The sequence below is a fragment of the Rhea pennata genome, chromosome 2, assembly GCF_028389875.1.
Source record: "Rhea pennata isolate bPtePen1 chromosome 2, bPtePen1.pri, whole genome shotgun sequence".
Lineage (NCBI taxonomy): Eukaryota > Metazoa > Chordata > Aves > Rheiformes > Rheidae > Rhea > Rhea pennata.
Genome location: NC_084664.1, coordinates 26,190,259 through 26,212,743, shown reverse-complemented (window position 1 = coordinate 26,212,743; position 22,485 = coordinate 26,190,259). Strand labels below are relative to the sequence as shown.

The window sequence follows — 22,485 nt, the reverse complement described above, 5'->3', positions numbered from 1 at the left end:
ACTTCACAAAATACTTATTGTACATGATTGTTCTTTTCACAAAGAAAAGAAATAGAAAAGATTTCCTAATCTGCTTAAAATGAAATTAAAAGATAAACATCATTTGCTCAGACTTAGATTACATTAGTGTTATGTTTCATAACAGACATCACCAGTTAGAACTCAGTTGGACAGTATTTTAAGCATGACAGTTAACAGCCTGGTTATAACTCTCACAAATTTTTTGATTTACATTAGGTTTGAAAATTCATCTGCTCTGCTAAGCCTAAATTTGGTGTGGAACAATCTAAACTTAAAGTGGGTACAGGGAGTCTTTCCCCACTTCTGGCAACAGGGAAGCAAGGTAAATTCCTCCAGTCCTGAAGTCCTAAAATCCTCCAGTCCTTTTGAAATTTTATTTCAAAGACTTGCATTGTAGGCATTTAATTTTTCACAGAATATTTTACTGAAATTAGCAGAGGTGTGTGTGTGTATGTATAAAATAGAATAATACATAGTTAACTTATGAATCCTAATATGTTATTTTACTTGCTATCTAATTTATTTCATAACCCTTAGTTATTATAAAAACAGTAAAAAAAAAAAAAAAAGAAAAAAAAAGAAAAAAAAAGAAAAAAAACCACCCATGCTCTATTATTACATAAGGATTTGGTAGTTTAATATTTAATATCTTCTAACTTCATACTGTGTTTATATAGCAGGGTGAGAGCCAAGCCTTTTCAGGGAGCCAGAATAGCAGTCAAAATCTTAAGCAATGTAGGAACTTGGAAATGACCAGAACAAGAAGGGAAACTCTTGCATGAATTAGATTGGCATTTGCAGCATTAACCCTATGGAATGAAGTTAGGAGACTGGACTACAGTTTGTTAACACTGATTGACAGGTAGGAATTCACTCTGTCATAAGAATCATTTGTGAATAACCCATTTATAGCTCCCACTTGAGAACCTTGGCTGATAGGGCTAAGATGGTTTGGCAGAAGTATTTTAAATTATACTTCTTCCAAGTACATTTCATTGCAACAATTTTGTAGAGTCTTTGCTGCAGTTTTATCCCCTCTCTCAAAAGTGAGCCATCTGTTGACCTAGTCTTGGCTTTAGATACAAATGTGGGTTAAGTGAAGTACTGTACATTAGAAGGATAAGGGAGATGGGAACTTGGCCACATGGTAATGTGTTCTATTTCAGTACAACTGTTGTCATATATACTAAACTTAATGGATATCAACTAATATCCAGCTGTGCCTCAATTACAGAATTTTGAGACATTAGTTCTATTATAATCCTATTTTAGACTTAAAGCAAGTCATTTACCTGAGTATTTATCTCTGCATTAGCATGTGTACAGTGTGATTGGAATTGTAAAATTCTTGCTTCAAGGCACAAATGCCTTAATTTTCCCATTTCTAAAACAGACCAAAGGATAACAATCTGTAATAGCCACACTGAAGTAAAAATATGTTGACTAGTACATAGCAGTGCAGTCTCAGTGATGCAGCAGCAGAGGGGCTTGGGTTAAAATGCTTTCAGATCCTTGGGTGGTATCTGGTAAATGCTAGATCAGTTAGTTGGTATTCAGGTCACAAGTGTAAGTCAGGCTAATAAAAATGAAGTGTGAAAATTCCTCCTCCATATCCTTTAGCAGCTGGTGGAGTTTTTGTAATACTTCCAAGAATGCTGCCTTCCTGAAACGCTATACAGCAGCTGTATCGTATTAGCTGCTACTAGATAACCAGGGTAGATTTGGATCTCTTAGCAGTGCTGCCCTCTGCTAGTCTCCAAAAAATGTTTTTTTTTTTAATAGCTTGAGTCAGGTGAAGTAATTTAGGCATGAATGATAGCTCAGGGGAAAGATCAGTTTGGGTCTTCTGTGTGTGAAAAGATCTCTTTCCTCGTTGCTCACCAAAACTCAGCTCTTAAGATGGTACAGCAGGGATTACCTGACTGAGGCACAGGAGCAGCACACTGGTGCCCTGTGGAGACCCAGTGGGTAAGTGGATGTTGGCACAAGGATTTCATACATCAGAAACTGCCTAGTAAGGGCAAGTAGTCATTGAGTGGTTTCCCTTACTGTCAGATCAGCAGTTTTGTAGGAAAATAAATAAATAAATAAATATTTGAAATCACCTACAAAATCCTGACAATGACATGTGATGTAATTCCAGCAAAAGCATAGCTAGGATTAAAACCCTTCCTATGATTTTGTGACATTTTTCTATTGGGAAGATATTTGTATCCTTCAGCCAAACTAGCTAAAAATTTAATGCTAATCTCTATGTCCCTAGTCTTTGCCAAGTTTCATGCAACAGTGATCTAAGTTATGTCTTCTTAGTGGTGCGTATTACTTTGATAATACTTAAATACACTGCTTGTATCTTGTCAAAATGCTGCTTAAACAGTCATATAACTAGAACAAGCTGACCTTGCTTAGATACTAAAAAGCTACAACAGGAGCTTTTTGGTGCGTAATAGCTTTAGTTGCCAACAGTTAACAGGCAGCCCATTTCCTAACATCCATTTTTCTAGGAGTTACCTGCTGCTTTGTAAGTGTCAAAAATGTCTAAAAGACGTGTTTTAATTTTAAAAGAAAAAAACGTCATTAACTGAAAAAGCAGCATGTAAGCCTGGATACAGAAAGAAACACTGTGGAGTCAGGACGTTGAAACGTCCTTTCCTTCCTGCGGCCGCTGGGGAGAGCGCGACCGTTCTGGGGGCGCCGGCACCCCCTCCTCTCTCGGCAGCCCCCGCTCTCCTTTCCCCTAGGTGAGCACCTCTCGTGAGCCTGCCCGAGCAGCAGCCCTGGTGCTGCAGGTCTCCGACGGAGCAAAGACCAAACCCGCTGGTCCCAAGTAGAAATCTGCCTAGCAGGTGGTGGGCGTTGCGCCGTGGGTCGCGTCAGAGGCGTGGGGCTCGCTCCTCTCCTGGCTGTCACTGATCCTGGCAGCCGCGTACCGCCTCGGACGCCGTCTGGTCAGCGCGGCCGGCCCGCGAGCGCAGGGCAGGCCGGGGGCCGGCAGCGAGCGCAGGACCCCCGAGCCGGACGGAGGATGAGCGGCGGCGGCGGCGCCCTGCCGGCCCCCAGCCCAGAGCGGGCTCTGTCCGCCCGCGGCGCCCGCATCGCCGGCAGCGCCCCGGGGCTGCTGGACAAGGGCTTCGCTCTGTACGTCGCGGACCCCTTCGATCGCCACCTCAATCCTCAGGTGCGGCCAGGGGCTCCCGTACTCCGGAGGCGGGGGGATCCGGCGACCGGGCATCTTCCCACCCAAAAACATGCCGTCCGCGTCGGTACCCCAGAGTTTCTGCAGGCGCTTCTGGCCGGCAGCGACGCTTCAAGTGCGACAAAGACAGAATGAGAACTAAGCGGATGCTTTTCTCATCCTGTAACGGTATTATTTACTAATGGTAATTTTTTTCAGGGCATTCTGAATTTGGGAACAAGTGAGAACAAACTTTGCTTTGATTTAATAGAGGAGAGAGTAAGTGTTGCTGTCTTCTGACTAATTTGGATTTAGCTGCCAGTTGATTCTTGACATTTTTGTGATGTCTGGTTAACAAATAATTTATCATAGAAAATGAAACATCTGCTGTAGCATACTGACAGTGCTGGGACTAATAGCTTTCGCAATAAATATGCTTTATACGTACTGCTCAAGTTTCATGCTTGGAAATATTTTGCAAGGTAATATTTACACTGAAAACTTTCTTCTGGCTGAAAGCCAAAATCATTTGATTTTTTTCCTTAAACTTCACTCACATTTGATTAAACATTTGTCTAAACAGAAATCATCTAAGATTCTGTTCCTGTGTATTGTCTGGGAATGGTAGTTTTCAAGAAGTGTATTTCTGAGGGCAAAATTACGGCCTAGTAAGTGGCTCACTTTTCTGCTGTGGCAAAGCCAAAAATTAAGGTTACTGTTGTTTTTTTTCCTGCTGGTTGAGAAGCTAATCAAAATTGTCTTGAATTAAAAATTAATATTGTAAAGATCGAGTTTTGACATATCTCAAAAAGTAATGCCTAGCTGGTGTGTTTTTCCTCAGTGTGATATTTAGGATTTGTTTTAATGCATGATGGAACAGTCAAAAAAAAAATTATTTCTTTCATGATTTTCTTCCTTTCTTTGATGATGTTTTAATGTTGTTGCTGTCTAATATCTTAAAACTAAAAAAGAGGAGTGCAAAAGATGAACATAATTGCAACTCATTAATTTTTATATTCTTTTTTAATGTTACTGAATAATTATTTTTTTAAATATGGTACAGCAGAATAGAAACACACAAGAATATAGTGTTCTGCTTTATATCTCTTTTATGTAATTAGCTCAAAAGACCTGACATGAATTATCTAGAGCCTGCTCTTTTCCACTATTCTGATACACAAGGTACTAAAAGGTAAGAAGTCCATTTTCCATGCTGCTTGTGTTCAGTGCTCATGGTGACTTGTGTCAAGCTGGTTGTGGTTTCATTTCTGGTAAACCCAAAGACTAGGTGAATTAATGTTAGTGGCTTGATGACACATTTTCTGTTTCCTACTCAGGAGCTGCTTTTGTAGATTTTTGTTTTGTGTGTTTTTTTCCACCTGACTTTACTGTACAAAAAAAAAAAAAATCAAAATTCCTAAGGTCTCTTGGTGGCTTGTGTCAAGCTGGTTGTGGTTCAATTTCTGGTAAACCCAAAGACTAGGTGAATTAATGTTAGTGGCTCGATGACACATTTTCTGTTTCCTACTCAGGAGCTGCTTTTGTAGATTTTTGTTTTGTGTGTTTTTTTCCACCTGACTTTACTGTACAAAAAAAAAAAAATCAAAATTCCTAAGGTCTCGTTGTCATGTTGGCAAGAAAGAGAGCACATATGGACAGTTCTTCCAGTGCTCATGATAGCTTCTTGGAATGATTTATTCTAGACTTAGTGAGAGATAAACTGGAACTCTGTGCTGCAAAAAGTGGAGGTAAAATATTGGCTCCAGGTAGATCAGTAGAAGCTCTACCATTGCCTTCATTAGGGTTGAAGGTCTGTCCTGATGAACATTAGTTCATTTACTCAGGTTTCACTGTTCCTGGTGCCCAAATTCTTGTCCTGTCTCCAAAGAGATTCTCAAAGGTGTTTCTTTATTTGCTAGTTTTTTTCTGAAAATACTAGTTGAGTCACAGTCACTCTTATTTAAGGTAACAGATGGCTCCTATGTCCTTTTACCTCAAGATCTGTAGCATACTGGATATCTGTGGAAATAATATCATTTTATCTGTAAGAAAAACAAATTCTTCAGGGCTTTTAAAAGCCTTATAAGCCTTGTATTATGTATGGATTATGTATTTGTTCTATTTTTGATAAACTTTCTTCTGCAGGTATTTTGGATTTTTTTTTCTGAGCTATGTATGATTACATAGTTGACTTTTATTCTGTATTTCAGCTTCAGAGAAGAAATTGCCAAATTTCTGACAGACTATGCTAGAGCTGCAATAGCACTGAATCCAGACCATGTAAGATTTAGCTTTGCATTCTGTTTTTCTTAAATTGTGAAGAGTTGAGTAAATCTGTACACAAATGTCAATAAGGTACTACAAGAGGAATTCCTGTAGGACAGAAGTTGTCTTAGCATAATTTTTGTTGAAAAAGTGGGCAACATGCAACTATCAAACAGTTAATATGAAGGCTGTAATAGTGTGGAGTTTTCACTCTATTTTTTGAATGAAGGTCCAGAGTTTACATGCCATGAGTTGTAAACTGAAAACTCATGGTGAAAAATGTAGAGAGAAGTTCTAAAGTACTTTCAGAAAGTTGCTATATTCTTCTGTTCCTGCAGCAGTGCAGAAAGCAGAAGTAAAAGCTATGAACTGTGCTATGAACTGGACATTCCCTCTTCTGTAATTTCAAGACTTGTGAATAGCTTCTAAAGCTAATAAATGACAACAACATGTGAAAATATAAATGCAGCTTCCTAACTCATTTTTGTAGAACTTCGACTTTAGGTTAAAGTGGCATGTGCAGAATAAGATGTAGCTGATACGTGCATTGGTCATATCTTAGCTGGCTTATGATAAAGACTCTTCTGCTTGTTTATGGATATTGAGTATTTACTATAGCTGAAAGGTCTTCTGTTCAGTTCCCCCAGCAGTTGGAAGGTAGAAACATGTTTCTCTGCTTTGTGTGTCTCTCTCCAACTTTTATGTCTCCAACCTTTCTTTGACTTTCATTTTTAAACTGGGAAGGAAGAGAGAGACCGTATTGCAATCCTAGACGTTTTGAAAAAAAGTATTCCAATGGATAATAGTTCTAAGTGTTTGCCAAACTACAGTCCTCACTGGATTCACCAACAGGGTGTGAATGCAAGCCCAAACATCTAAAAATACTGTGGACTTTGTTTGTTTTTAATCTACAGGAATGTGAGTAATCCTTTTCAGTTATTCAGGAAAACCTAGATGGGAGATGTGGAGAGAGATTGCAATGACATAAATTTAAGAAGACCTTAACTTCAGTAGAATAACTAGTTTAAACTTTGCATGTAACACTTAAAGATTTAAATCAGAACTCTTACTAAAGTTTGTACTAATCTATCTTAATCATCTAAATGTTACCTTCAAACTAGACAGGCACTGGTATTTCTGCTATTGTGAGTTTGTACTACTTTTTTTAGATCACTGTTATGAGTGGCTGTTGTGCTGTTTTTGCTACACTGTCAACTGTATTATGTGACCCTGGTGGTGAGTAAAAACTGATTATATGAAGACTTTAATTAGCAGTGAATATAATAGTATTGTGACTTATGACAGCTTGTTCTTATTATAACTGACTGAATGAAGTATTTTTTTGTCACTAGCAGAGCATCTTTGAAATAATGTCTTGGATTATTTCTAGAATGATGGAAAAATTTTGAGGTATCAGCAGGCTCATTTGCTTTTTGAGATACAATCTGTAGCTTTTTGAGAAGTGTTATGGAAGGGGGAGAATGGCATGAAGAAAAGGCAAAGTGCATTTTGAGAGATCATGAGAAAAAGAGGTGGGAACCATGAAGTAGACTGGTACATGAGGGAGGGAGATGAACTGGGCTAAAATCAGGGACCCAGGGAAAATTTAGCTAACAGGGCAAGGAAAAAATGTAGAAGGAATTTGGGAAAGGGGAATGGAGTTGCAGCAAAAGAAGGGTTGCTAGTCAAATAAGAATAGTGGTAAAGAGAAGGCAGAGGTGGGAATGGAAAGCAAAAGGAATGGAGATCTGTGAAAGATGGTGCTCTCAGCAAATTAGACAGTAGAAGGAGAAAAAGACCACAGCAAGGGAAAATGTCTCCATGTCTGGTTTGGAATGGAGGAAGGAAAGTGGATGTGTAGTGCAGTAGAGAGTGGGAAATCCATGAGGGCCTACCAAAAAGGAAAGGTGAGCAAGATGAGTTACGTATCCTCCAACACAAGAGGCTGTGTCCCATATTACTGGATGCCAAGAAGTTCTGACAGAGGAGAATGGAGTATTGGGGGAACTTTATGTGCTGTGATGACTTCAGCTTGTAGGTGATTTAAAAAAAAAAAAAAAAAAAAAAAAGTGTGAAATGAGTGAATTTTCTTTAGCTTTAAATGATAAATATCTATCAAAGGCTACTTGCAAATGTATCCTATTTTAACATATTCAGATTTCGTTGTATTTATTTCATTGTACACTTTTCAGAGAAACTTTTCTGCTTGGACACTGATGAACTCTGTTTTACCACTTCATTAATATAGGAAACATATTTTTAGCCCTCACTGAAATCTGTTATACAGAGCTTTTGTGGTATGTCCAGCACCGGTTTGGGACTGCTTCACAAAAAAGACAAGGAGACATAGAAGTTCCATAGTTCTGTAGGCTTCCTTGGCACATGACAGCACATTGGCAACCAGAAGGAAGTAGTTGAGGTTTGCAGCAATTTATGTTGATAGTAATGGAGCATTAACAAAATATTGATGGGATGATTGTTACTGTCATTATTATTTAAAAGATTTAAAAAGAAGCAAATAAAACAACCAGATCCATGGGTCACATCCATTCCCTTTCACTAAAGATTTATGACTATCAAAACAAATCTGGAACTGCAAATATTAAGTAAGAAAATTGGGAAAGAATTCAGGTTGATTGCTAAATTTTGTACTAAATTTTCCATTTTGCTTAAATATTGATTTTAGGCCACAGTAAAGGCTTTGAGAATAAATCAAATGTCAAATTCTTAGATTTCCCATTTAGTCTGCTACCGTGTAATGAAATCACAGAATCAGAGAATGGTTGAGGTTGGAAGGGACCTCTGGAGACCATCTAGTCCGACCTCCCTGCTCAGACAGGGTCACCTAGAGCCCATTAGAGGCAGGCCTTGAATATCTCCAGAGAAGGAGACTCCACAACCTCTCTGGGCAACATGTGCCAGTGCTCTGTCACTCTCACAGGGAAGAAATTCCCCCTCACGCTCAGGCAGAACTTCCTGTGCTTCAATTTCTGCCCATTGCCTCTTGTCCTGTCACACGGGACAACTGAAGAGAGTTTGTCCTCGTCCCCTTGACACCCTCCCTTCAGGTACTTGTACACATTGATAAGATCCCTCCTCAGTCTTCCCCAGGCTGAAGAGGCCCAGCTCTCACAGCCGTTCCTCATAGGGCAGGTGCTCCAGCCCTCTGATCATCTTCATAGCCCTACGCTGGACTCTCTCCAGTAGCTCCATGTCTCTTTTGTACTGGGGAGCCCAGAACTGGGATTGCTCATGAGAAATGTTATTTCTATTTTTCATATTTTTAGATGGATATCTTATTCCAACTCCATACTATGCTGGTATAAATTTGAAAACATGGCTATACGGTGGAATACTGCCTGTTCATGTGCCCTTGTTCAGTGAGGTAAAGCTGTCTCTAAATTCTAAATTCCCTTTAGAGGAAGTTTGTCTTTTTTTTTTTTTTTTTTTTTTTTTTTTTTTTTTTTTTCCTTGACTGCCACATGATAGGGGCAGACTGGTGTGATCAGTGTGTAGGATCACATTTGTTCTGTACAGACTGTCATCTGCATTTGTATGCTCCAAATCTGTAACTTCTACTAGAGGTAAGTTTGTTTTGTAAACCTGTTTCCCCTTAATCACTGAGACATTTACTTACTATATGGGCTGTTTAACACTGGTTTCCCCTTCAAAAGCTCAGTAGTCTGAGAGGTGAAGCAAAAGGAGGGTAGTGTCTTTTATAAAACCAAGTGATACAGTCAGAGGGGAAGAAGAACCCATGAACTTTCAAGTACACAAGTTCCCCTGCAAGTCACTGAAAGTATAGTCATGTATATGGACAACATTTAAAAAAACAAAATAATTGAGTTACATATGAAAGACTGTTCTTGGTTTCAGATTCTAAGGTGATGGTAATATTGTTGGAATTCTATTTTCCCTCCTTGAGCTAGTGGCATCAAAAACTTGTTTTCTTTAACTTAGGTATTTGCTAAAAGCCAGTGACAATTATATTTTTGCTAAGTGGGAGTGTTTCTTTACCGTAGTCTTTTTTTTGTTCTTGTTGATTTTTTTTTCTGTTTCTACAGGTGACAGATGAAGAAGGTCACCCTTTCCAGTTAACAATTGAAAAATTAGAAGCTGCACTACAGACAGCTAAAGAACAGGTAGGAATAGATAGCATTAAATGATTTCTGATTTTCATGTTTTCCTAGTTATTTTGTAAGCAACATAAATTCTCAGCATTGAATCACTTACACGTTTTCGTGTGTATGAATTTTGACAGTCTTATAACTGGGGTAGGTCCAACTCTAGCAACAGCAATTTAGTTAATTTTGTAACATGCACAATATAATAAAACATGGAGAAACCCCTTATTCTGTTTTATGGAGAACAGATGTTAATTTGTTTTTCAAGAACAAGCTGTTTCCTCAGTGAATTTTTATGGAATTTCTGTGAAGGAGCTATTGTTTAGACTCTAAGAAGACAGAATATGCTACATTAATGATCCATTCCATTAGTTAGAGATCTATCTAGTGGGATTCTAAAGGGGGCTCTTCTGAATTGCAGCTAACAAGGAAGATTGAATACCATGTACTGTAGTATCATTGGAAGTCAGAGAGTTAGAGGAGGAATTGTTCCACATTTTTCCAGAATTTAGGAAACTTCAGTAGTTCAAAATATTTATCTTATCATTTTCAGTGATTTTTATTCCCTCAACAGTGTATGAATATTATTATATTATTTGTCTCATTATATGTCATCCCTGTTATCCATGGACTTCATGGAAGACTGTAAATGAACTTAAACTCAACTGTCTGCGATACTCTTCATAAAGACCCAGCCAGAGAGAGCAAAGGATGAACAGTGAAATATTTTGCCAAAAATGAGATGGTAGTGGTATTAATAATGGTTTCAAAACAAGAGATCAAATAGACTTGTTGTGTCCTAGTCCAGGATAGAAAATGAGGTTTGCTGATAGGTGAAGCATGCAAGCACAGTCAGTTGTAAAGGGCAGTATTATAAGTAAGGTCACATATAAAGTAAGTGGGTATTTTGGATACATACAAATGTGCAACAAAATTGTTGTTGGCTGGGGGGGGTTGTTTTGATTTTGAGGGTTTTCTTGTTTTGGTTTGATTTAGATATTTTGGAGCTCTCCTAGTTAGCTGAACTGCTCCGTCAGGACGGTGCCTATGTTTAGACATGATCTGTACGTCTATGTCATCTTCTGTGCCTATGCCAGTCTATGTGAGATTAAGCATTCAAGCAAATTGTCACTTGATTTTAGCAAAACTATTTAGCTAGCACCCAAGCTCTGTTACTACAGCTATCAAAATGTGAGCTGTCCGGACAAAATGCTGGATCACAAGGTACATTAACTCTTTAGAGATCTGCATGTCTCTGCCATTCTTCAAGAGCTGAAACATTCTCATGGTTAATATTACAAACATCTGTATGCATGTAGTATAGTAAATAGCTGGAGGAACAATTAGCAATTGAGAAACTACCATCCCACAACAGCTGTTCCTATGAACACTAACTCCTCCCTCAGCATCTTCTGCTACTTAATACCTGTCAGATGTGACATATGCTAAACTGAAAAAACAACTGCATAAAGATGATATCCATGCAAGAAATTCTTGTGGAAAAGCTGTTATTGCTTTGGGATTTACATCTTAGCTTGTTTTCAAGTAATTTCTTCCCATATCTGGAACCAAAGCCAAAAAACTGAAAGTTATTTCTTGTTTGTTCTTTGCTCTCAGTACCCATAAACCTTCAGACAAATTATATATTGAGGGAAGAGCAAATATTAATGCTCCCTCATAAATGATTTTTTTTTCTGGAGTTCCTGTGGAGTTGCTCTTTGCAAATAATCCTCCTTTGAAGGAGGAAATAAAAGTGCTAATTTAATTTCAAGTTTATCCCAAACATTAATAAAGTAATTCCTCCTGTCAAATTTTTTTAACTCTTGAAAGTTCCTGCTGTAACTATTACAGTATTTGACTATGCATATAAAAATATCTCTGTAGAATATAGCTTATGTTAATATAAAGATTCTTTTAGCAAATAGCAGATGAATTTGAGATATAACTGTAGAGTTAAAAATATGGATTATGTTCATACTCATAATCTAATTTTTGATCATGTGGAACTCTCCTCATTACACAGTAGAATATTCACAATGTCATATAATAGCTGGAAGAAAATTCTTTACCTAGATCTCCTTTCATCCCTCTGCACCTCTCTTAAAATATCAAATAATTTATTTTTCAGCCTTTGACTTCTGCACAGTCTCTTACTTAATAAATAAATAAATAAATAAATATTTAGCCAGTTGTAGGATGTGAAAGTCCAAATTCCATTCAGCTTTCCCAAAGTATATCCATAGTAACTTTGCTCAGTCCTTTGAAACTATTTTGGAAGTATGGCTATAAAACCAAGAATAAATGTTAATCTTTACAATATCAAAATCTTGCCTGCTGACATTGATTTCTTTCTTTTTTTTTTTTTCTTCTTTTTTTTAATAAGAGCAGTAATTATTTGCTAATAGACTATTTAGTATGTATCTGGGAGTAATACTGGAGAAGTTCTGAAATGAGGTGCATAGCCGTAACCTCATTCTGTATGCTAATTATGAAAACATCTTTTTATGTGTAATTAAAATTTTTTCGAAAGCTAGCTCTTCACTGAAGAGTTGGCTAACTTACATCCTTGATAGTCCTCTGTTTGACATCACTGACATCTCTGATTATCAGTTTTTCTTTTTTCAGGGCATCCGAGTCAGAGCATTAATCCTAATCAACCCTCACAATCCGTTAGGGGACATTTACCCAGCACAGTTACTGAAAGAATGTCTAGAGTTCGCACACAGGTTTGAGTCATAGCGCTGTTTGCTTGTTACTTAATTTTTCATTATGCAACAAAGCAGAAATGAAAAATCACCTTTGGTATTCTCCTGTTCTTTGGTTTGTACATGTTCCCAGGAGGTGGTATACAGGGTCCTGGTCATGTTTGTTGTATAACTATCCTTTTTGTTTGGCCTTTCTGGGAACACTAAATGCATTATTTAAATTGGGATCCAACAGTGTGCTTCTGAATGAAATATCTTTTGGATTTTTAATGTGTGGTTTAAACTACTAAAGCTTTTTATTTGCTTAATGATATTTCTTTATTAACCTGCTTTGATGCATGGCTCAGAAAAATGACAACAGGTGGTTACCAAAGTCTTTAGCAGTGAAAAATGTAAATATGGCTAGTGCTGCCACTTGAAATATTATCCAAATAAGAAAATAATAAAATTTGATGGGGGGGGAGGAGGAGGGAGAAGTAATTTAATTATCCAAGAGTAATTTAGATGCCTGAAGTGTCTTAGTATCTTTTATAAGCAACTCACTTGCCTTCAGTGGAAGATACCTCCAAAATGTCTCTTTCCCATTCCCCATCTTTTATCTTTGCCAAGCTCAGAGCTTGCATTCTAAGCCTTTTTTTTTTTTTAATATATACCTCTATTATTTCAATGAGCTTTTGCCAAAGAATCACTGCAAAATTCTGAACATACTTCAGAATCTAATGTGCTTATTTCTGACAAGCTTAAATAGGGTAGGTTAGTATTAATTGTTCATTTTTTACCAAAGACTCCTGCTGGTTTATTTTATTTTGAAACAGAGTTACATAATGTTCCTGCATTTTTGGCATGTTTTCTCTTTTTACAGAAACAGCAGTGAAGGTTGGTAGAGTTTAGTGCACTACTTCCAGTTAGCAGTTTTTTCAAATGGAAAATGTATTTTTCCAGCATGGTCCATGGATTTCAGGATGCAGCCAACTTAAGTTGATACTAAAATGTTAGAGGATAACGATTAGGAAAAGAAATATTTCTGATATAAAAGCTTTTCTGAAACCAAGCTTCCTTTTTAAAAAAAAAAATATAGACGTCAACAATCAATTTAAATCAGGTTTTGTTTGACTGGGGAACCTGTGCTACTTGGATGTTTAAAGCATTCTGCCACTTGCTTGCTATTTCTGAATATGCCCAAAGCTTCCTGGTATGAAGGATGATAATTCTATGATGGTTGCTGTTTGTTGTGGCTTTCACAGTGTGAGTCTATTAGAGAGTTATCTTAAGTTATCTTAATTTAACATTTGCATTTGTTTTCAAGTTACTGAATAATTCTTGTAGGGTAAAGAGGACTATAATATATAGTTCTGTTTATTTGAAATTTTAAATATGGCTTGTGTGGGGACCGGGCATAATCCTGAGAACCATTGGATTAAGCATGCAGTCAGATTTTATTTCAGATATTGTGGAATGGAATGTTATTGCTACTGAGAAATAGCAGATATGCATGAATAGCTGGGGATGCACAGGTGCTTACGGCATTCCTTGTGACCTTAAAGAGAGTTGATTTGGGGGTAAAACTTGTAGGGTGAGTATAATAGCAAATAGGCATGTTTATGGGTACTTTGCCATAGCAGTAATTAATATACATATGTATATTAAGACCTTTCTTTTAAATATGTTAATATGCCTGTGTTTGTCTGTGCATAGATATGAACTGCATGTAATCGTGGATGAAATATACATGCTGTCTGTTTATGGTGATGCCACCTTCACCAGTGTTCTTAGCTTAGATTGGTAAGTGTAATTTCTTAGTGGAGATTGGAAGATACTTAATCCTAAATAGAACCTATGCCATTTTTTTTTTCAAACTTCTGGTTAGTCAATATAACTAACTCACATCCAGACCTTTGCAATTGTGAGACTAGTTAATACAAGAGATGTTCTTCACAGTCTACTTTAAATGGCAGGTCTCTTGCTTCCAGCTGGTGTGCAGTGTAGTAATAATGATCAAAAATAGACAGAGCCCTTAGTCATCTTGCCACTTCACTTTTTTTCCATTGTTTCCTGTTACATAGTGTAAAGATTTCACTGTAGTGCAAATGAAATTGCTGGAAGTTGTGCAGGTTACCTACTATAGTGAGTCTCCCTCCTGACTAATATGTTGTTGGGCTCTTTGTTTCCTTGCACAGATGATGAAAAAATAAATGTTTCAAGAATATTTAAAGCTATTGGTATCTAACTAGTAAAGCTTCTTTCCCAAAAGTACGTGATTGTCTTTCTTTAACTGTGCAAGTTTCACACCGATGGTAAATTTCCAAGTCCACACAAGTACCACCAAGCGCAGGGAGTGAGTGGTTATTGTCTTTCCCATACAAGAACATGGACCATAAATGAACCACATGCAAACCAATATATGAACCATGAAATCAAAATAGTTTTGTTGCTATGAAAATTCACCCAGTTCTATGTGTCTGAAGGAGGAAATCTCCAGCTTTGGAAAAAAGTTACACAAAGGAGAAAAGCCATCTTCTTCAAATAGTCCTCTGAGGTATATTTAGTTTAATTGCACCACACTGTGTAAGTACATAGTACTAAAACGTTAAATTCTCCCTTTTGTAACCTGAAATGTAGCATAGCTGAGCAAAGAATTCTTCTCCATCAAGAGCCATTCTGCAGCATTTATGGAAGTACAATTTTTGTTTCAGTATTAGTTTGATCACTATAATGAGAATCTGTGGGAATTTTAACTGGTCTGTTATGTCCTAGTGCAAATCATTTTCTTTTCTGTTTTCGTCTGTGTGTGTTGTAGGATAAAGTTTTGTTACAAGATCTCTGAAAAAACTCATAACACTTTAAAGATTCGTATACAAATTTTACCAAAATGTATTGTAATTTAACATATTTAAAATTTTTTGTAACCTGTATAATTCCTTCCTCTCTATCAGTGATTTTTTTTTTTTTTTTTTTTACTTCCTCTTTTCTCATTCAGTGTACCAGATCCAGAACGGACACATTTTATGTGGGGTTTTAGCAAGGTAGGTCAATAAATTAAAACAAAAACATAATATATGATATTTCTCCACAAAAATTTCTTGGACTATTCTGATATAATTTGTATTATAGTGCCAAACTGAGTTTCTCCTTGTTTGTTTATTTTCTTCTCCAGTGGTCTAGAATTTATTAAAGTACTGAGTTTACTTTGTGATCTACTTCACAGAAAAAAATAATGCTTATGTATTAAAGGCATTGCTTGTTGCTGTATGTGGTGTGGAAAAACATAGTGAAAGTTGAAACATATTATTACCTTTCAAATCTGTAGCATTCTGTCTTTCCTTGTTTTGGAGGGAACTGTAAACTGATGACTGCTTAGAAACAACAGTGAAATATAATGGGGACAGAGCAAGGGTATAAGGCAAGTGCAGTTTCAGTAGCTGGCCTCTGAGGCAACCTTGGTAAAGTCATTAACTTCTCTTTTATTGTTGCTGTCTACATATGGAGATAATTAACATGCATAAAATGTTACCAGTCTGTCTAAGAAACCCATAATGCTTCAAGAATGGGTTAACAATTATATTCTCTAAAAGTTCTGTTCTCTATTTTCTCAAAAAAATCTTTTTTTACCTGGGTTGTACTATTTTCTGTTGGCCTGGCAGCATGTTGCCTTCCCCTTCCCCTTTATTCCTTCCCCTCGCCTGCCACGCAGTAATTCTGAAGTTGCTGGCTGTTTTTTTATCACACTGGAAGTCTATTTGGCCACATGCGGATTTGCTCCAGAATTTCAGAAATAATATGCTTCCAGCTAATGTTATGAGCATAACACTCTATGGCTAATCGTTTGGTTGTCAGTCCTTTCACACTTGAATAGATAGCACATGCAATTCTGTGTGAAGAACATTTTCAAGGTTCTCGTATTAGAAGTGAACACTTGGTATGCTACGTAGTTTTACAGCTCTCACTGCAAAGTGGGATTTATTTGGTATTTTATTGGGTAGGCACTGTTTTGGCTGCTTTTTTTATTATGGGATGGAACAGACCTTGTACTGTGCAAATGATCGTTTCTAGAAGTAGCACAGTAGTCAATATTTTTAACTTTAATGTTACTATATAGTTGCTATCTTAAATTTCTTAGGGTTGATCTTTCATTCTCTGTGTGACTGATGATTTCCTTGCCTCTAATGGGAGTTTTACTCAATGAAGAACAAAAGACTAATTTCACAAATATTAAAAATAGTGTTTTGGTTTTGAAAGTATTATGTACAAATGTATTGATAAATATTGTTTTCCATCAAGTTGTTACTACAGATTAAGCAATTGCAAGAATAGAAAGCTAGATTTCATGCCTTGCACAGTGAGACATATAGCATCCTGCTTAAGGACTCAGGGAAAGTTTACTTTAATATGTTTATGTTACTGCATACTTACATAGATTTGGAAACACTTATGAACAGTGACTGTTACAAATCACAGGTTTAAATAGCCAATATTCACATTTCCAAATTTACTCTCTGTATTAAAACTTCTGAGAACAGATAAGTAAAGATTCTTCCTACTGTGTCATCAGAGGCTTCTATTGCAGGGTAGGAAAACTTTATTTTGGCACGCAGTTGATGTGGCAATCTGATTTTTCTGGGAATTTCTTTCCTATGTAGCTTTTTAATGACTGTAGGTGGTGTTTTGATAAAATACAAGCATAAAGTAAAAATTTCACCTCTCTCTCTTCTTTTTGCCCACCAAGGATTTTGGTATGAGTGGTATCAGAGTTGGAGTACTGTATACGAGAAACGATGAAATTCGGAAAGCTGTGAATCAACTGGCTGTCTTCCATGGCTGTCCTGGACCTGTTCAGCACGTTCTCAGTCAATTCATTAGTGACAGAGGTTACCACGCTAGAAATGTTTCCATTGAATCGTATTATTTTTCCTTTATAGGTAGAAATAAAACAATGCTATTTTTCTTGCTTTGGTAGACTGGTTGGATAACGTGTTTTTTCCCACCAACAAGAAGCGACTTAAAGAAGCGCAGAATATTCTTGTGGATGGACTTGCAGATGTTGGAATACCTGTGCTCAAAAGTTCAGGAGGACTGTATGTGTGGGCAGACTTCAGAAAAGTATGTAAGAAGTTTGGAAAGGGGTGGGGAGTGAAAAAAAAAAGTCATGTATGTTCTTACACATTTTAGTATCAGTCTTTGAAAATTCTTTTAAAGAATTTATGAATTTGTTCAGTCTTTAATATAGTTTTATTTTCTTCTTTTAGTTCTTAAAGTCTCAGACATTTGAAGCGGAACTTGAATTATGGCAGAAGCTCATTGATGAAAAACTCCTGATTAGTCCTGGAAAAGCTTTTTATTGTTATGAGCCTGGATGGTTTAGATTGGTTTTCTCTGATTCTGTAGATAAGATTTACTTGTGTAAGTGTGTTTTACTTTTAATGTGCCATGAAGTAGTATGCAAATTTTAAGAAAATGTAACATTACAAATTATAAGTTCAAATCTGATTGTTTCCTCTAGTCTTATGAGGGATATTTTTAGAGTTTGTATAAACTGGGAATTATTAGATTGGCCCAATGCACAAAACATTTACTTTGGATTGTGTTAAACTTTTAAAGTTTTCAGAGCTTCACTTTAAAACTCATTTTCAACTCTATCAGGAGTTAGTGAACCAAATTTTATGTAACATGCTCTTTCCTCTCTCAAATTACCGTTTATATCATGTGAGAATTCCCTAGCACCACTCATTTTTATGTGACTCTTATTTTGGATATGAAAACTTCACCTCTTATGTCATAAAATACTTAATCTTGAATCAGTGCTATACATTGTTAAAGGGATTGTTTGTGAAGTAATGGGAGTAATAGGAATGTAGAATCATAGAAAAACGTATGTTGGAAGGGAACTCTCTGGGTCATCTAGTACAGCATCCTGCTCAAAGCAGAGCCAGTTTGTGAATCAGAAGAGGTTGCTCAGGGTCTTCTTCAGTCAAGTTTTGAGACTGTCCATAGATGGAGATTACCCAGCCTCTCTGAACAACCTGTTCAGTGTTTAATCACTCTCATCGTGAAAATTATTTCCATATATCCAGTCAGTATTTCCCTTCTGTATCCACTGTTTCTTTTGGCAAAGAGAAATTTGTAGTGAACTATATTTCCTTTTTATAGGTATTCAGAGACTTGAGCAAATGCTGCACGCTGATGCTGCTGAACCAGCTGCAAACAGCACATCTTCTAGAGTGCATAAAGCATCTGCATTAGAAGAAGGTTCTTCAGGCAACCCTTCAAACACACCAGCAGATGATGTCTCCCAGCCAAAAAATATACTTCTTTATAATAATCATATATGCATTTAATGACTTGACACAATTTAGCATGCTGATATTTACTAAGGGAGCCTATGACCAGTATTTTTGACTATAACCTTACCTTAGCAGTTTCACTTTGCTGTCACCTGGCATTATTAAATTGTAAGTGGAACTGCTAAAATTGAATTTTAGGAAACTGGGCATCATGGATATTCTGAAATTAGCCCCTCTTCAGCACAGTGCTCAGTTTCACTCAACTTCAAGTGTGATAAGTGTCAGTAAAATCGGAGTCTTATATGTATGCTTGCACAGTTGTTGAAAAACTGTTGTACATGTAACTATATATTGTAGCCTGTTCATTTTAATCAGAAACCTGAAAGTACTGAGTTGCAGTTGATAATCAAATGTTGCTTTTTTTTTTTTTTTTTTTTTTTAAGCTGGCAAAAAGTTTGTATGTATTCATGGGAGATTTCTTTAAGCAATTTGAACATTACACGCATCTTTCTGAATATGCATGCTAAGCAAGTACTTTCTAAGAAAACATTTAGCTTACTGGCTTTCAGGATCCCTTCAGTTTTTCTTGTGTGCCAAAAATCATTGCAAAATATCAGCGATTTGGACCAGTTTTGTACATTAAATATAAAAATGCCTTGAATTTCTGTAATTACACTCATTTGACAGAGATGTTTGGTGAGTTTTTATATATATTTTTTTTAACTGCTTACACACTTCATTCACAATTTGTTCCATTATTTAGGTTTGGTAAGGGAAAACTGGAATTGCAAAATTAATAGACAGCTTCTGTAGAGCCTCGGTAGGAGGAGTGTCTCACTGTGGTAAGTGTTATGATCCCTGAACTTGCAATTTATGTTCATGACCTTTTTGGGGATCGAGGTGAGGCTGACTGGTCTGTAGCTGCCCAGATCCTCCTTGCCCAGATTCCTGCCTGCCTTGAAGACAGGAATGACATTTGCTTTTTTTCGGTCCTCAGGAACTTCTCCTAATCACCATGACCTTTCAAAGATAATTGAGATTGGCCTTGCTCCCTCAGCGTTCATGGTGCATCCCCTCAGGGGTGTATGTCCATTTTGTTTACATGTTCCCTAATGTGATCCTCCTCCACCTAGGGTAAGTCTTCCTTGCTCCAGACTTTCCCACTGGTCTCAAGGTCCAGCAGAGTTGTAACAGAAACCTTTGCCCATTTTCCAGAAAGACCTTTAAATCAGTGTTGTCTTGTGCATGTTAACAAAACTGTGTAAAGCGCTATAGAAGTTTTGAAATAGCTCAATTTTGAACAGGGCATTAAGGGCAGCCCTGCTATCAGGTGGACTTTCCTATTTGTGCACAGCCAAATAGTAGTTTCTGACAAACTAGAGTTCACTTATGCTTCACAGAGACTTCTTAAAGACTGACAGTACTCTGCTCTGAAGCATCCTAATTGAGTGAGCATGATTTATCCCACAAGATTTCTCTTTACCTGTTTTATAGAAAAACTAAATTACAACAAGTAGAGGTTATAGAGAGCCTTTATTCTCGCACACATCCCAGCAGTGCAGGAGAAACACGTCTCATGCACAGATCCCACAGAGGCTTCTCTGACTAGCATAAGTGAGTGACTTGTATACATTTCTTTGATTGGTATAGTTACTATCTAACACTCTCTTGATTAGCTGTACATCCAAGTTAAAGAACAAAGAAAATGCAATTTTCCACTGGAATTCTGCAACTTCTAACCAGTTCTATCCAGTTTGAAATCCTGGGATGCCAGACAGGATTTGGTGAGTTCATAAAAAGTGTGGGATACTTCCTTTGTTCTACTTTAAGACAGTGATTAGTAAAAATGGAGTTAATTTTCCTACTATTGATTGTCTTTTACTTCCACACCAGCCTGGCTGTGGATGCACTGTCATCACACAGTAACAGAGCTTCTATTTCGTGATAAGACTTTCTGTATTTATTCTTTTTCACAGAGAAGCTCTTCTGTACTGTCAGTATCTGTTATGCTTGTGCATAGACAACATGGGGAAAAAAAAGAAAGCAACCTGATTCAAATGCAAAATCACAGGTGGATAGTAGTCAAGAAAATGATGCACAAAAGTGCATACAGAACAGACAGAATAGGAAATGGAATAGAGAGCAGGAAGGGAATATAAGTTGAAATGTTATCTTCCTCTATTTCAGAATCTCTCTCTCTCCACTGCCCCAGAAATATCTAGCCCACTAGTAGTGTCCAATTCTTCTACTGTTTCTGTGGCCAACCTTCCTGATCCCTTGAGCTACTTGCTAAATTTTCATATCTCAGAGGCATTCACATACACATTCTACCATGGAGTGACTCAGAAGACACTCCGAGATAAATTCACAGACAGGAAATGACAGTAGTTTTCCAAGACTGGCTGATACACTGCTTGTAGATCAGAGACACTCAAACGACTTTGCAAACATGAGCTCGGGTTTCACAGGGCCAGGCACTGACAGGAAGCTAGTAAACACTTCCTGCAGGTTAACTTCCTGCAGTGCTTCTCTGGGGTTTCTCCTCTGCGCTCTTCAGTATGTCATATATTGCTTGTCTTAACGTGTTTTGCTATGTTTCAAGTTACCCTGAGATGACCCGGCAGAGCTGATCTCAGTCTCCTCAGCCAGCTTGGTTTCTTGTTGTTAGGAATCCAAAATATTCAATACAATCTTTTTCCTAGGGATGTGGCACATCCCTGACTTTAAAGTTACCCCAAACATCTTCAGAACTGTAAGACCTTAGAAGATGCAGATTTTCTATCCCTAGTCTATATAACCATCTGTAAGGTCTTTGCATTGCCCCCCACCCCACCACAGCAAACATACATGCTCTGTCCACCTCATTCTTATCTTTTAAAGAATATTAAGTGCTAGAAGTCACAAAAAAAAAAATGCCTGAAAGGCCATTGTACTATTTTGTTCAACATCCTCTTTATCTGAATCATAAGGGAGTATTTAATTGTGTGGTTACACTATGCTTTTCTTTCTAATTCACTGTGCAGGGCTGAAAAGTAAGTGCTCACTAAGCGCAAGCAGTCCTTGAGAGCTTTACTTTACCGATTTCATGGTTCTTATGTTCCATTCTGTTACTTTTCTTATGCAGCCAGTTGTCCGTGGCTTGCTGAGGCTTATCAATGCCATAGGCACAGAGACACTAGAGCTCATACTGTGCAATGTCAGCTCAGCCCAGCAGGCTTCGCACACTCCACTGCAGCACTGTGAAAAGGAGACTGTTGAATTGCAGGGCTAGAAGCAGTTTAGCAGCATTCCAATACCCCCTGGCAGCATACAGAGGCACGTGAGGTATCTGTGCCATCTCATGGAAGAGAGAACTTAGTGCAGGACACAGGAGCAACTTCAGGTGTCAGTTCAGCCCTAACCCTCTGAAGCTGGCTCATTCCTGCAAAGTCTCTTGTGCATATTCACTACTTGTTTGGATTCTAGGAGGACTTCTTAATGCTAACTGCACCATATCTGAGCTGCGTTTATGCCATTCTTCTCTTAGCTAAAATAGCTCACAGAGATGATACGTCATCTAGAACATGTACTATTTGTATTTCTTGCATTATAAAAGGAAAGATATAGGACTTCATCTGTACTTCTGACCTCATAAGCAGGGTAGTAATTCCAGCAATAGTATGCTAAGGAAGGTCAAAAAGCTGCAAGAACAGAGAATAGAGTAACAATGGATGGCTTCACCTGCCCAGTTATGCAGACAGGTCAAAAAAGAATTTGAGGAATGATTTCCAGGAAACCATCAAAACTATTAATAATTTCCCTCTTCAGTCACAGAGAGGAATGTCTGGAGACTCTGTAGAAACGTAGGTGATCAAGGTATGAAAAATGTATGCAGAGGTGAGATGAAGCCAGGGGAGGCAAATGAATTTTTGTACCCA

The 22,485-nt window shown here is 37.4% G+C and overlaps 1 protein-coding gene across 1 annotated transcript; it reads left to right on the top strand.

Moving 5' to 3' along the window:
* Nucleotides 1-3,046: 3,046 nt before the first annotated feature.
* LOC134135921 (1-aminocyclopropane-1-carboxylate synthase-like protein 1) lies at nt 3,047-18,978 on the top strand. Its single transcript, XM_062567609.1, has 14 exons — nt 3,047-3,199; nt 3,416-3,475; nt 4,318-4,388; nt 5,407-5,476; nt 6,631-6,697; nt 8,749-8,846; nt 9,526-9,603; nt 12,211-12,311; nt 13,986-14,072; nt 15,268-15,313; nt 17,014-17,155; nt 17,245-17,387; nt 17,534-17,687; nt 18,435-18,978. Exons 1-14 carry the CDS (start codon nt 3,047-3,049, stop codon nt 18,620-18,622), a joined length of 1,458 nt encoding a protein of 485 aa, XP_062423593.1. The 3' UTR covers nt 18,623-18,978.
* Nucleotides 18,979-22,485: the final 3,507 nt, after the last annotated feature.